The sequence below is a fragment of the Pseudophryne corroboree genome, chromosome 1 (genome assembly GCF_028390025.1).
Source record: "Pseudophryne corroboree isolate aPseCor3 chromosome 1, aPseCor3.hap2, whole genome shotgun sequence".
In the NCBI taxonomy this organism is placed as follows: Eukaryota; Metazoa; Chordata; class Amphibia; order Anura; family Myobatrachidae; genus Pseudophryne; species Pseudophryne corroboree.
The window spans coordinates 485,200,232-485,216,365 of NC_086444.1; the positions used below are offsets into that span (position 1 = coordinate 485,200,232).

The following is a 16,134-nucleotide window of genomic DNA, read 5'->3' on the forward strand; positions in this document are numbered from 1 at the left end:
TAAAACTAGATGCGGGAAACAAGCAATTCCCAACGAGGCTGATTCCCATAAATATCCTAAATGTTTAAGACCATTAATTCTAATTATGCTTTAGGACAATTTCAGTAATTTAGGGGAGAGGATCACTAACATGAGCGTATTACCAGAATTTTTCACGAAGTGACAGACAATCCAAAGTGACACGGGAACATCCCAGTGATAGCGCTCTTGTGGTGCCCTTCCCCGGAGCAACGCCAACGAAGCGACGAGAGCAACCACCCGCCTTCTACGAGCTCATAGCAATGTCGTTTCTCAATTCTCACCGTTATTGCGTGTCTCTATTTTGGACAGCAGGGGCGCTGTAGGGATTAAGATATCGCCTTTTTCTATTTTTGGTTATTCGGGCCGCCGTCGCTAGGCGGCTGAGCGGGCGGTTCATAACGTCCAATTTGGTTGCTAAGGCAACGGGTGATAACACAAGTATCTGACGTCATCACCGGGCAGCATACAGAGCGGCGGTGGCGGCGGCACTAGCGACAAATCCTCACTGTCCGGTAACGTTCCCGGCGTGTGTGATGTGTGTGCAGTCTGCTCGGTGCACAAGAGCCATGTGTGGATGTGTATAGCAATAATGATGTCATGTACACAATGACTAAATCATTAATCTACATACACAGGGGCAGATTTATTAATCCTGGAGAAGTGATAAAGTGGAAGGTGATAAAGCACCAGCCAGCCAACTCCTAACTGTCATTTTTCAAACCCAGCCTGTGACATGACAGTTAGGATCTGATTGGCTGGTACTTTATCACCGTGCAATTTATCACTTCACCAGGCTTAATAAATCTGCCCCTCAGTTACATGCGGGGTTTAATCAGAGACTGTCACTTTTTTTTAACCCCGAATTATTGACATAATTATTCTAAACAACTCCATTGTATAAGTTAAGTTCCAGGTGATCTAGACACACTATGGGAAAGTGCACCATATCCCCACCTATGTACTTACTATGTATTGAGATCTAATGGCACAGCAAGCGTTTTCCCACCTGGGCATGCAGAGCGCAGATAGATTGTTACCTGTATAGCATTTATAAGTGCTTTGCAGGTGAGACACTTAACATTTGTTGACAATGCCAGAGCAGTTCATTGGTGAACTGAGTTCAGTTGATATTTTTTTTATCTTCGTTTAATAAATGTAGAACAATGGTTTTGTATTTAAATGTTTAATAAATATATTTAGGATTGATTGGTTCGGGAGAGAAGTTGTGTAGGTTTCACAACCTGGCATTTATGTTAACATGAGTATTTTAATTAAGCTAAGATTGTATAGGTTCTTATGTGTGTAAGTACCTGGTACCTTTCTTACGAGAAATGCATTTCTGGACATTGTACTTATGCTAATGACAAACATATCTAATAGTTGTTACTTATTCATTTCAGACAATGGCATAAATTGTAACAAAGCAAGTGATCAAAGTCACATGAAGAGCACAATGGATGAAATCCCAGTAAAGGTGGCAGTGAGAATCCGTCCTCTACTGTCCAAAGAGATTCTTCATAATCACCAAGTATGTGTCAGACCTGTCCCCAATACACAGCAGATCATCATCGGGAAAGACCGAGTCTTCACATTTGACTATGTCTTTGGAAAAATCTCCTCCCAAGACGATGTTTACAGCTCCTGCATCAAACCACTTTTGGTATCATTGATTGAAGGATACAATGCTACAGTGTTTGCCTATGGACAGACTGGTTCTGGCAAGACTTATACAATCGGAGGCGGCCACGTTGGTAAGTTAAAAGAGCTTGTGTTTCACTTTGGTTATGTTGTTTTCCCTGGCTTGCCTGTGCTAGACAATTTTTTTTATATATTAAAAGTTAGTGAGTGTAGGGAGGAACGCGGGAACAGGGGTGGTTTACTGATATTAAGTGGGATTACATTTATGCTCATAAGATAAGTAGAACTTTGCACAGATCATTGAGCAATCATTATACTATAAAACAGTCAGGCATAAACCTAATCAATCACCTACGCCATAGTCGACTTTTTCTAAGATTCTCCTTGGCGGGATTAATAAGAGACAAAATTAAACCTTTTCATGCCTTGTCCATGTACATCTCTCTCTCTCTCTCTCTCTCTCTCTCTCTCTCTCTCTCTCTCTCCTACCTTTATACAACCAACGTTTTTCCTAGATACTTTCTCTGTAGAGAAATGCTTCAAAACATATTCACTTTATTAGTCCTCACTCTCAGTCACACTCGCGCTAACACTAGTAAGCTGGTAGTATAAAGATGGATATCGCTGTCTTAGAATAAGAACACTACTGATTACAACGTCATTTGAGCTACGTTTATGAATAAAATATCAAAATGTGTTAAAGAGGGCTTGTGTCCACTTAAATGGCAAAATTAAATTATTCAGATATGAACCATACGCAATCCATAGTTCAGTGTGAATGTGATTTTTCACTGTAGCTCTGGTAAAAAGTTAAGTATATCTTTGCCATTCTACTACTGTCTGCTGAAGCTCCTTCCACTTCTTTAGGACACTGTCCCAAAGATACATGGAAATTGAGAATGTAGTCATGTACGTTATTGTGACACCATTGATCCTGCTTCTGTATCCATCAGTCTACGCAGTGCATTTGTGTACAGCAACCTTGATGTACTGTAAAAGTCTGCCCACTTAGAGAAGTGCTATAATTCTAATGTGGCAAACGTCTACAAGCTGGTGTGTGTGTGGGTAGTTGTTTTTTTTAATGGTTTCATGCAGACCATGTTTCTCTAACGTCCTAAGTGGATGCTGGGGACTCCGTAAGGACCATGGGGAATAGCGGCTCCGCAGGAGACTGGGCACATCTAAAGAAAGCTTTAGGACTAACTGGTGTGCACTGGCTCCTCCCCCTATGACCCTCCTCCAAGCCTCAGTTAGATTTCTGTGCCCGACGAGAAGGGTGCACACTAGGGGCTCTCCTGAGCTTCTTAGTGAAAGTTTTAGTTTAGGTTTGTTATTTTCAGTGAGACCTGCTGGCAACAGGCTCACTGCATCGAGGGACTAAGGGGAGAAGAAGCGTACTCACCTGCGTGCAGAGTGGATTGGGCTTCTTGGCTACTGGACATTAGTTCCAGAGGGACCATCACAGGCCCAGCCTGGATGGGTCCCGGAGCCGCGCCGCCGGCCCCCTTACAGAGCCAGAAGAGCGAAGAGGTCCGGAAAAATCGGCGGCAGAAGACGTTCCTGTCTTCAATAAGGTAGCGCACAGCACTGCAGCTGTGCGCCATTGCTCTCAGCACACTTCATACTCCGGTCACTGAGGGTGCAGGGCGCTGGGGGGGGCGCCCTGAGACGCAATAAAACATGATAAAAATACCTTACATGGCAAAAAAAATGCATCACATATAGCTCCTGGGCTATATGGATGCATTTAACCCCTGCCAGAATATACAGAAAAACGGGAGATAAGGCCGCCGAAAAGGGGGCGGAGCCTATCTCCTCAGCACACTGGCGCCATTTTCCCTCACAGCTCAGTTGGAGGGAAGCTCCCTGGCTCTTCCCTGCAGTCACTACACTACAGAAAGGGTTAAAAAAAGAGAGGGGGGCACTAATTAGGCGCAGTATTAAAACATACAGCAGCTATAAGGGGAAAAACACTTATATAAGGTTATCCCTGTATATATATATATAGCGCTCTGGTGTGTGCTGGCATACTCTCCCTCTGTCTCCCCAAAGGGCTAGTGGGGTCCTGTCCTCTATCAGAGCATTCCCTGTGTGTGTGCTGTGTGTCGGTACGTTTGTGTCGACATGTATGAGGAGAAAAATGATGTGGAGACGGAGCAGAGTGTCTGTAACAGTGATGTCACCACCTAGGGGGTCGACACCTGAGTGGATGTACTGTTGAAAATTACATGACAGTGTCAGCTCTGTATAAAAAAAAAACAGTGGTTGACATGAGACAGCCGGCTACTCAGCTTGTGCCTGTCCAGACGTCTCATAGGCCGTCAGGGGCTCTAAAGCGCCCGTTACCTCAGATGGCAGATACAGACGCCGACACGGATACTGACTCCTGTGTCGACGGTGAAGAGACAACCGTGATTTCCAGTAGGGCCACACGTTACATGATTGAGACAATGGAAAATGTTTTATACATTTCTGATAATACGAGTACCACCAAAAAGGGGTATTATGTTCGGTGAGGGAAAAACTACCTGTAGTTTTCCTGAATCTGAGAAATAAAATGAGGTGTGTGATGATGCGTGGGTTTCCCCCCGATAACAATTGATAATTTCTTAAAAAGTATTGGCTGTATACCCTTTCCCGCCAGAGGTTAGGGTGCGTTGGGAAACACCCCCTAGGGGGGATAAGGCGCTCACACGCTTGTAAGAACAAGGGCTCTACCCTCTCATGAGATGGCCGCCCTTAAGGATCCTGCTGATAGAAAGCAGGAGGGTATCCAAAAATGTATTCACACACATACTGGTGTTATACTGCGACCAGCAATCGCCTCAGCCTGGAGGTGCAGTGCTGGGTTGGCATGGTCGGATTCCCTGACTGGAAATATTGATATCCTAGATAAGGATAGTATATTATTGCCTATAGAGCATTTAAAAGATGCATTTCTATATATGCATGATGCACAGCGGAATATTTGCCGACTGGCATCAAGTATAAGTGCGTTGTCCAATTCTACCAGTAAAATGGTCAGGTGATGCGGATTCCAAACGGCATTTGGAAGTATTGCCTTTGAAAGGGGACATTTGGGGTCGGTCTTTTAGACCTGGAGGCCACGGCAACAACTGGGAAATCCACGTTTGTACCCCAGGTCGCCTCTCAAAATAAGACGCCGTATTATCAGGCGCAGTCCTTTGTTGGCAAGCGGACAAAAGGTTCCTCTTTTCTGCTCGTGACAGAGGGAGAGGAAAAAGGCTGAAGAGATTAGCCAGTTCCCAGGAACAGAAACCCTTTCCCGCCTCTGCCAAGCCCTCAGTATGACGCTAGGGCCTCACAAGCTCAGGCACGGTGGGGGCCCGTTCTCAATTAATTTCAGTGCGCAGTGGGCTCACTCGCAAGTAGACCCCTGGATCCTTCAGGTAATATCTCAAGGGTACATATTGGAATTCGAGACGTCTCCCCCTCGCCGTTTCCAAAAGTCAGCTTTACCGACGTCTCCCTCTGACAGGGAGGCAGTTTTGGAAGCCATTCACAAGCTGTATTCCCAGCAGGTGATAATCAAGGTACCCCTCCTGCAACAGGGAACGGGGTATTATTCCACACTATTGTGGTACCGAAGCCAGACGGCTCGGTGAGACCGATTCTAAATCTAAAGTCTAAAATCTTTGAACACTTACATACAGAGGTTCAAATTCAAGATTGAGTCACTCAGAGCAGTGATTGCGAACCTGGAAGAAGGGGACTACATGATGTCTCGGGACATCAAGGATGCTTACCTTCATGTCAAAATTTACCCTTCTCACCAAGGGTACCTCAGGTTATGGTACAGAACTGTCACTATCAGTTCAGACGCTGCCGTAGGGATGGTCCACGGCACCCCGGGTCTTTACCAAGGTAATGGCCGAAATGATATCCCTTCGAAGGAAGGAAATTTTAGTTATCCCTTACTTGGACGATTCCCTGATAAGGGTAAGATCCAGGGAACAGTTGGAAGTCGGTGTAGCACTATCTCAGGTAGTGTTGCGGCAGCACGATTGGATTCTCAATATTCCAAAATCGCAGCTGGTTCCGACGACTTGTCTTCTGTTTCCTAGGGATGTTCCTGGACACAGTCCAGAAAAAAAAGGTGTTTCTCCCGGAAGAGGAAGCCAGGGAGTTATCCGAGCTAGTCAGGAACCTCCTAAAACCGAACCAAGTCTCAGTGCATCAATGCACAAGGGTTCTGGGTAAAAATGGTGGCTTCCTACGAAGCAATCCCATTCGTTAGATTCCACGCAAGAACTTTCCAGTGGAACCTACTGGACAAATGGTCCGGGTCGCATTTTCAGATGCATCAGCGGATAACCCTGTGACCAAGGACAAGGGTATCCATCCTGTGGTGGTTGCAGAGTGCTCATCTTCTAGAGGGCCGCAGATTCGGCATTCAGGACTGGGTCCTGGTGACCACGGATGCCAGCCTGCGAGGCTGGGGAGCAGTCACACAGGGAAGGAATATCCAGGGCTTAGGGTCAAGCCTGGATACATCACTTCACATAAATATCCTAAGCTAAGGGCCATTTACAATGCTCTAAGCTTAGCAAGACCTCTGCTTCAAGGTCAGCCGGTGTTGATCCAGTCGGACAACATCATGGCAGTCACCCACGTAAACAGACAGGGTGGCACAAGAAGCAGGAGGGCAATGGCAGAAGCTGCAGGGATTCTTCGCTGGGCGGAAAATCATGTGATAGCACTGTCAACAGTATTCATTCCGGGAGTGGACAACTGGGAAGCAGACTTCCTCAGCACGACCTCCACCCGGGAGAGTGGGGACTTCACCCAGAAGTCGTCCACATGATTAAAAAACTTGACAGGTATTGCGCCAGGTCAAGAGACCCTCAGGCAATAGTTGTAGACGCTCTGGTAACACCGTGGGTGTACCAGTCAGTGTATGTGTTCCCTCCTCTGCCTCTCATACCCAAGGTACTGAGATTGATAAGATGGAGAGGAGAAAGCACTATATTCGTGGCTCCGGATTGGCCAAGAAGGACTTGGTAACCGGAACTTCAAGAGATTCTCACGGAGGATCCGTGGCCTCTACCTCTAAGAAGGGACCTGCTCCAGCAAGGACCCTGTCTGTTCCAGGACTTACCGCGGCTGCGTTTGACGGCATGCCGGTTGAACACCGGATCCTGAAGGAAAAAAGGCATTCCGGATGAAGTCATCCATATCCTGATCTAAAGCCAGGAAGGATGTAACCGCAAAAACATTATCACCGCAATTGGCGAAAATATGTTGCGTAGTGCGAGGCCAGTAAGGCCCGACGGAGGAAATTCAACTGGGTCGATTCCTACATTTCCTGCAAACAGGAGTGTCTATGGGCCTGAAATTGGGGTCCATTAAGGTTCAGATTTCGGCCCTGTCAATTTTCTTCCAAAAAAGAACTAGCTTCAGTCCCTGAAGTTTGGACGTTTGTAAAAGGGGTACTGCATATACAGCCTCCTTTTGTGCCTCCAGTGGCAATTTGGGATCTCAATGTAGTTTGGGTTCCAAAAGTCACATTGGTTTGAACCACTTAAATCTGTGGAGTTAAGATATCTCACATGGAAAGTGGTCATGCTGTTGGCCCTGGCCTGGGCCAGGCGCGTGTCAGAATTGGCGGCTTTATCCTGTAAAAGCCCTTATCTGATTTTCCATTCGGACAGGGCGGAATTGAGGACTCGTCCTCAGTTTCTCCCTAAGGTGGTTCCAGCGTTTTCACCTGAACCAACCTATTGTGGTGCCTGCGGCTACTAGGGACTTGGAGGAATCCAAGTTGCTGGATGTTGTCAGGGCCCTGAAAATATGTTTCCAGGACGGCTGGAGTCAGGAAATCTGACTCGCTGTTTATCCTGTATGCACCCAACAAGCTGGGTGCTCCTGCTTCTAAGCAGACTATTGCTCGTTGGATTTGTAGTACAATTCAGCTTGCACATTCTGTGGCAGGCCTGCCACAGCTAAAATCTGTAAAAGCCCGTTCCACAAGGAAAGTGGGCTCATCTTGGGCGGCTGCCAGAGGGGTCTCGGCTTTACAACTTTGCCGAGCAGCTACTTGGTCAGGGGCAAACACGTTTGCTAAATTCTACAAATTTGATACCCTGGCTGAGGAGGACCTGGAGTTCTCTCATTCGGTGCTGCAGAGTCATCCGCACTCTCCCGCCCGTTTGGGAGCTTTGGTATAATCCCCATGGTCCTTACGGAGTCCCCAGCATCCACTTAGGACGTTAGAGAAAATAAGAATTTACTTACCGATAATTCTATTTCTCATAGTCCGTAGTGGATGCTGGGCGCCCATCCCAAGTGCGGATTGTCTGCAATACTTGTACATAGTTATTGTTACAAAAATCGGGTTATTATTGTTGGGAGCCATCTTTTCAGAGGCTCCTCTGTTATCATGCTGTTAACTGGGTTCAGATCACAGGTTGTACGGTGTGATTGGTGTGGCTGGTATGAGTCTTACCCGGGATTCAAAATCCTTCCTTATTGTGTACGCTCGTCCGGGCACAGTATCCTAACTGAGGCTTGGAGGAGGGTCATAGGGGGAGGAGCCAGTGCACACCAGTTAGTCCTAAAGCTTTCTTTAGATGTGCCCAGTCTCCTGCGGAGCCGCTATTCCCCATGGTCCTTACGGAGTCCCCAGCATCCACTACGGACTATGAGAAATAGAATTATCGGTAAGTAAATTCTTATTTTTGTTATGTCTGTATCTTTTGTTTGCTGTATCTCCCTCTTTCTTGTATTACGTGAAAACAAAAGGGATGTCTGTGCTGGCCTTTCTCATTTATTCAATGTTGTGTGGATAGAAATCTATTCTAGAACCATCTGTCACAGATTTGCTCCTTTTGACAAATGTTTAGCTAGTCAAGTGATTCTGGTATCATAATAAAATTACATTCTATTATTTTTAACCTTGTTGTAATATAGCTATATCTGATATTCTCGTACAACTGTAGATATGGCATTATAGTGTTCACTCTAGGAGTGAAAAGGGGCAGGGCGCCGGAATCCGGGGGCACATTTGCGCGTGCGCGACCGACACGGGGGGGGGGGGGGGCGGCCACGCAAATTAGGGGGCGTGGCCACGCCTACATCATTTTAGGGGGCGGTGCAACCCACAGACGCTACTATAGAGAGCGTCTGTGGCCGGCGACGTCACTGTTGGGGGCGTGCCCAGCACCTCCGTCGGTGCTGGGCTTCCCCCAGCTCTCTCCCAATGCGTGAATGGATGCCGCGCGCATGCGCGCGGCATCTATACACGCCGGGAAGGCAGGAAGCGGGCGGCTGTTCTAGCAGGGCGCAGCAAAAGGGGCAGGGCGGGTTTTGCCTGCTAAAAAACGGGCGCGGCGCCCTGCTAAAACAGCCTAGAGTGAACACTACATTGGTTGTAATAGTGATAGGCCTACGGGTTATTCCACGCTAAATCAACAAAAGGTTTCAAACTGACTATTTCAGATTGTAATGAAATTTGGTATATTAATTGATGCCTTGTGTGTGAATATAACTTCAAAATATTAGGGTGATATGTACTCTGGTTTTGGAGTTATATGCCTTTTAAAGCTGACATTTTTTAATGAAAAATTAGCTATTAATGCTTTTTTAAATTGCATTTGAGCTCCCCTAATTGGGCTAGAGAGTTGGGCAGGGTCTTATTTTAAACCTGTTTTTATGAGCTTTCATATGTTCTATAACACGCCAGTGTCAATAAAAGGAAATAGATTTTCTCAAAAAGCCAACTTTTTTAAATAAAAAAAAAGTCACATTGTTCATACTGTTGTTACTAAATCCCCCAAGCATTATTTTGGGATCACGATGGGATTAGGTTTCACTTTGGACTGTAGAACTATCTAGGCTAATTCATTACGTTGAATGTATCTCATTATACAATCCCTTTGATGTATATTATGTACAATGACACAATACTGTATGTTCACTAAAATATTTAAGACTTTTGCAATAATTTTATGACTCACATTTTTAAGAAAGCTTACTAGAGATCATTACCATTTAGTGCTGCTGCTCTGGGTGGATGGTGCTACTTGATGGGTTGGAATTGGCAGAAGGCATCAGTTGTTTTTAGTATTTCCATTTCAGAAAGGGTGTACGTTCAACTTGTTGGAGTTAACGGATTCTCCTTAAACAGAACATCTACCATATGAATCCATAAAACATCCGGCTTCCTTGGATATGGAAAAGATGGTGATGTGCCAGCTGGATGGAGGAATGCCACTTTTACTTCATCAATGTTTTCATTTTTCGCCAGAATAAATGTGAGCCCTCATTTGTTTAAAGCAAATGAGATCAAAACACAGGAAGAGTTGATCATAGAGAGAGAATCTCTATTTTGGAGCACGCTTTTAGGTTATATATTTACCTAACTAGATAACAGTGTGGCCAGAGGGACCACAATCATTTAACAGGAATAAGAAAAAAGAAAGAAAGAAAAAATAAATAAAAACACAAGTATATTTTTCTGTGTTTTCCTTAGCTTGTGCACTTTCCTTATATTTATTTATAATCATGTTTTCATAGCAATTATAAAACCGTGTAACTCCTATCTTACTACTGCTTTGACACTATATTGATTTTGTTTCACAACTGTATCCTCTTGCACTCCTCTAAGTTTGTATCAATAAACAAGGGCGTAGCTACCATAGGTGCAGGCAGTGTAGCTGTTATGGGGCCCAGAGCTGAGAGGGGCCCACTTTCTCTGTCAAAGTTACATGTAAAATAATATACATGTAATATAATATAATTTTTTTGCCATTGGGTGGTACGTAGGGGTCCTTTCAAACTTTTTCCTTGGGGCCTGCACTATATCTAGGTATGACCCCGGACCTGCTCATTGTACTGTGGTATAAAATGAACTGGAGGGTATTTTAAATGTTATATAATTATAATATGAACTGGGGCACTGTAATGAGGCACAATATGAACGAGGAACACTATATATCATAATGTGAATTGGGGGTACTGTGCGGCATAATGTGTACTGATAGTACTGAAATGTGACTTAGGGTGAACTTAAGCACTACTGCGATTCATAAAAGAAACTAGGGCACTACTATGGGGCATAACATTAAATAACGTTCTACTGTGGTTCAGAAAATGAACTAGGGCAGTATTATAGGGCATACAATTAACAAATGCTGCAGAGAAGTGTCTCTAGAAGCATTGGGACGAGGGCCCCTTCAAAATGTTGCTATGGGGCCCGCAAAGTTCTGGCTACGCTCCTGTCAATAAACAATCTTTTCCTCATATGCTCAAAATCAAAATTGTTACTTTAAAGTAGTGATGAGCGGATTCGGTTTTACTCGGTTTTACACGGTTCTCAAAACCGAATCTTATTGGCTATCCAAAACACGTGACATCAGTGAGCCAATAAGATTCGGTTTTGAGAACCGAGTAAAACCGAGTAAAACCGAATCCGCTCATCACTACTTTAAAGTTGATAAAACAGTAACTTTTTCCATAGGCAAAACTGTCGGACTATCAAATAATATTATGTTGCTCTCTACTTAACGTATGTTTTTTATCTTACTGACAGGTACAACATAATATATATATTATATTTCTCTTACGTCCTAGAGGATGCTGGGGACTCCGTAAGGACCATGGGGTATAGACGGGCTTCGCAGGAGACATGGGCACCTATAAAGAACTTTTAGTATGGGTGTGCACTGGCTCCTCCCTCTATGCCCCTCCTCCAGACCTCAGTTAGATCTTGTGCCCAGAGGAGGGTGCATTACAGGGAGCTCTCCTGAGTTTCTCTGTTTAAAGAATGTTGTTAGGTTTTTTATTTTCAGGGAGCACTGCTGGCAACAGGCTCCCTGCATCGTGGGACTGAGGAGAGAGAAGCAGACCTACTTAACTGATAGGCTCTGCTTCTTAGGCTACTGAACACCATTAGCTTCAGAGGGAGTCGGAACGCAGGTCTCACCCTGCCGTTCGTCCCAGAGCCGCGCCGCCGTCCACCTCGCAAAGCCGGAAGATTGAAGCCGGGTGAGTATGAGAAGAAAGAAGACTTCAAAGGCGGCAGAAGACTTCTGATCTTCACAGAGGTAAGCGCGCAACGGTAACGCTGCGCGCCATTGCTCCTGGGACACACACACACAGCAGGCACAGATGGGTGCAGGGCGCAGGGGGGCGCCCTGGGCAGCAATAAACCTCAGAACTGGCATATTGGGAGATATTAGGCTGCAGAGGCAGTAAATATGTGAACCCCCGCCATTTTTTGTAATTTCTCTAACGTCCTAAGTGGATGCTGGGGACTCCGTAAGGACCATGGGGGGAATAGCGGCTCCGCAGGAGACTGGGCACATCTAAAGAAAGCTTTAGGACTATCTGGTGTGAACTGGCTCCTCCCCCTATGACCCTCCTCCAAGCCTCAGTTAGATCTCTGTGCCCGAACGAGAAGGGTGCACACTAGGGGCTCTCCTGAGCTTCTTAGTGAAAGTTTTAGTTTAGGTTTTTTATTTTCAGTGAGACCTGCTGGCAACAGGCTCACTGCATCGAGGGACTAAGGGGAGAAGAAGCGAACTCACCTGCGTGCAGAGTGGATTGGGCTTCTTAGGCTACTGGACATTAGCTCCAGAGGGACGATCACAGGCCCAGCTTGGATGGGTCCCAGAGCCGCGCCGCCGGCCCCCTTACAGAGCCAGAAGGCAGAAGAGGTCCGGAAAATCGGCGGCAGAAGACGTCCTGTCTTCAACAAGGTAGCGCACAGCACTGCAGCTGTGCGCCATTGCTCTCAGCACACTTCACACTTCGGTCACTGAGGGTGCAGGGCGCTGGGGGGGGGCGCCCTGAGACGCAATAAAAACACCTTGGATGGCAAAAAATGCATCACATATAGCTCCTGGGCTATATGGATGCATTTAACCCCTGCCAGAATCCATAAAAGAGCAGGAGAAAAGTCCGCAAAAAAGGTGCGGAGCCTATCTCCTCAGCACACTGGCGCCATTTTCCCTCACAGCTCCGTTGGAGGGAAGCTCCCTGGCTCTCCCCTGCAGTCACTACACTACAGAAAGGGTTAAAAAAGAGAGGGGGGCACTAATTGTCACAACTGAGGGCCTGAGCTGACGGGAGGCAGCCTCAGTTGTAGGGGCTGAGATGTAACGGAACCTGGGAGGTTGTATCAGACCCCTAGACATGTAAGTAACATGTAGAATAACTGCCCGAAGGCGTGACCACGACAACCAGGATAAAAGTCAATGATGTTTATTATGACAAACTCCGTAACACAGCAGCAGTAAAAGGAAACATAAAAGTCAACAGAGGATAAATACAATTCCTGGGTACTACAGGGTGGCAAGGGCCACAGGCACTGGTAGTGTGAGACAGTTCTTATAATCTTCTAGTTGGAAAGTCCTTACCAGGCCTGACTGTAGCAATGGAGAGAACCCAGGATCGTACCAGCTGATGTTCCAGGAAAGGCTGGGCTGCTGAAGGTAAAACGGCTGCTGTGGATACTGGCTGGAACCAGACTGTTGTTGGTACGGAGTGGATACTGGCTGGAACCAGTTAAATAATAAACGAACTTGAGAGCGATGAAATAATTATGAAGTTTGGAGTTTTGAGAGCGGTGAAATAATAATACCGGTGGAGAGTGGTAAACTGCAGAAAAGGACACCGGCCCTTTAAGAGAAGCTGTACACTGCTGGAAGCTGGGCTGGAAGCAGGTGATTGTTTGAGAGCGGTGAAATAATAATACCGGTGGAGAGTGGTAAACTGCAGAAAGGACACCGGCCCTTTAAGAGAAGCTGTACACTGCTGGAAGCTGGGCTGGAAGCAGGTGATTGTTGTAGCTGGAAACAGGTGAGTCCAGAATGGATCGGAGAGTCAGGCTACACCGCAGATGGAATGCTGGTGCGGGTCTCTATAGCAGAAGTCTGGAGACAGGAGCTGGAACCTGGAAAGACAACCACAGGAGAGAGACAAACTGGAACTAGGTTAGACAACCAAAGCACTGACGCCTTCCTTGCTCAGGCACAGCATACTTATACCTGCAGCAAGGAAGGGGTTGGCTAGGCAATTATGCAAATCAACAATACAGACAGCAGATTGGTGGAAATAATCAGATGACAAAATCCAAGATGGCTGCGCCCATGCAGACACTTGGAGGGAAGTTTGGTTTGTAATCCATGTGAGAATTGAAACAGTAATGGCGACGCCGGCCACAGGAGACGGGAGACGCCAGACTGACAAGCGCACATTTAACCACGCGGGCACAGCGGAGGCCGCGGCTGATGAAATCACCACTCTGACATTCTGCATGTGGAAACTCAGGAACAGCGGGATCCGGTCCTGGAACGCTGAGCCAGCCTTAGGAGGCATCTCAAGGGTAAGTAATGGCGTCCAGATACCCGGATCGTGACAGCAATTAGGCGCAGTATTAACTATACAGCAGCTATAAGGGGAAAAACACTTATATAAGGTTATCCCTGTATATATATAGCGCTCTGGTGTGTGCTGGCAAACTCTCCCTCGGTCTCCCCAAAGGGCTAGTGGGGTCCTGTCCTCTATCAGAGCATTCCCTGTGTGTGTGCTGTATGTCGGTACTTTTGTGTCGACATGTATGAGGAGAAAAATGATGTGGAGACGGAGCAGATTGCCTGTAATAGTGATGTCACCCCCTAGGGGGTCGACACCTGAGTGGATGAACTGTTGGAAGGAATTACGTGACAGTGTCAGCTCTGTATAAAAGACAGTGGTTGACATGAGACAGCCGGCTACTCAGCTTGTGCCTGTCCAGACGTCTCATAGGCCGTCAGGGGCTCTAAAGCGCCCGTTACCTCAGATGGCAGATATAGACGCCGACACGGATACTGACTCCAGTGTCGACGGTGACGAGACGAATGTGACTTCCAGTAAGGCCACACGTTACATGATTGAGGCAATGAAAAATGTTTTACACATTTCTGATAATACGAGTACCACCAAAAAAGGGGTATTATGTTCGGTGAGGAAAAACTACCTGTAGTTTTCCTGAATCTGAGAAATTAAATGAGGTGTGTGATGATGCGTGGGTTTCCCCCGATAACAACTGATAATTTCTAAAATGTTATTGGCATTATATCCTTTCCCGCCAGAGGTTAGGGTGCGTTGGGAAACACCCCCTAGGGTGGATAAAGCGCTCACACGCTTGTAAGGGCTCTACCTTCGCCTGAGATGGCCGCCCTTAAGGATCCTGCTGATAGAAAGCAGGAGGGTATCCTAAAAGGTATTTACACACATACTGGTGTTATACTGCGACCAGCAATCGCCTCAGCCTGGATGTGCAGTGCTGGGTTGGCGTGGTCGGATTCCCTGACTGAAAATATTGATACCCTAGATAGGGACAGTATATTTTTGCCTATAGAGCATTTAAAAGATGCATTTCTATATATGCGTGATGCACAGCAGAATATTTGCCGGCTGGCATCAAGTCTAAGCGCGTTGTCCATTTCTACCAGTAGAGGGTTATGGACACGTCAGTGGTCAGGTGATGCGTATTCCAAACGGCATTTGGAAGTATTGCTTTATTAAGGGAGGAGTTATTTGGGGTCGGTCTTTCAGACCTGGTGGCCACGGCAACAGCTGGGAATTCCACGTTTGTACCCCAGGTCGCCTCTCAACATGAGAAGACGCCGTATTATCAGGCGCAGTCTTTTCGTGGACAAGCGGGCAAAAGGTTCCTCATTTCTGCCCCGTGACAGAGGGAGAGGAAAAAGGCTGCAGAAATCAGCCAGTTCCCAGGAACAGAAACCCTCTCCCGCCTCTGCCAAGCCCTCAGTATACGCTGGGGCTTTACAAGCAGAATCAGGCACGGTGGGGGGCCCGTCTCAATGAATTTCAGCGCGCAGTGGGCTCACTCGCAAGTAGACCCCTGGATCCTTCAGGTGATATCTCAGGGGTACAAATTAGAATTCGAGACGTCTCCCCCTTGCCGTTTCCTAAAGTCGGCTTTACCGATGTCTCCTTCTGACAGGGAGACAGTTTTGGAAGCCATTCACAAGCTGTATTCCCAGCAGGTGATAATCAAGATACCCCTCCTGCAACAGGGAACGGGGTATTATTCCACACTGTTGTGGTACCGAAGCCGGACGGCTCGGTGAGACCGATTCTAAATCTAAAATCTTTGAACACTTACGTGCAGAGGTTCAAATTCAAGATTGAGTCACTCAGAGCAGTGATTGCGAACCTGGAAGAAGGGGACTACATGATGTCTCGGGACATCAAGGATGCTTACCTTCATGTCAAAATTTACCCTTCTCACCAAGGGTACCTCAGGTTTATGGTACAGAACTGTCACTTCCAGTTCAGACGCTGCCGTATGGATGGTACACGGCACCCCGAGTCTTTACCAAGGTAATGGCCGAAATGATGATATTCCTTCGAAGGAAGTGAATTTTAGTTATCCCTTACTTGGACAATTCCCTGATAAGGGTAAGATCCAGGGAACAGTTGGAGGTCGGTGTAGCACTATCTCAG

The 16,134-nt window shown here is 46.5% G+C and overlaps 1 protein-coding gene across 1 annotated transcript in view; it reads left to right on the forward strand.

The window, feature by feature from the left end:
• Positions 1 to 363: 363 nt before the first annotated feature.
• KIF27 (kinesin family member 27) overlaps positions 364 to 16,134 on the forward strand; it is a 183,998-nt gene continuing 168,227 nt past the window's right edge. Inside the window, exons 1-2 of the mRNA XM_063913799.1 lie at positions 364 to 533; positions 1,422 to 1,772. Coding sequence (XP_063769869.1) covers positions 1,463 to 1,772 — 310 coding nt within the window. The 5' untranslated portion in view covers positions 364 to 533; positions 1,422 to 1,462. The remainder of the gene's footprint in view (positions 534 to 1,421; positions 1,773 to 16,134) is intronic.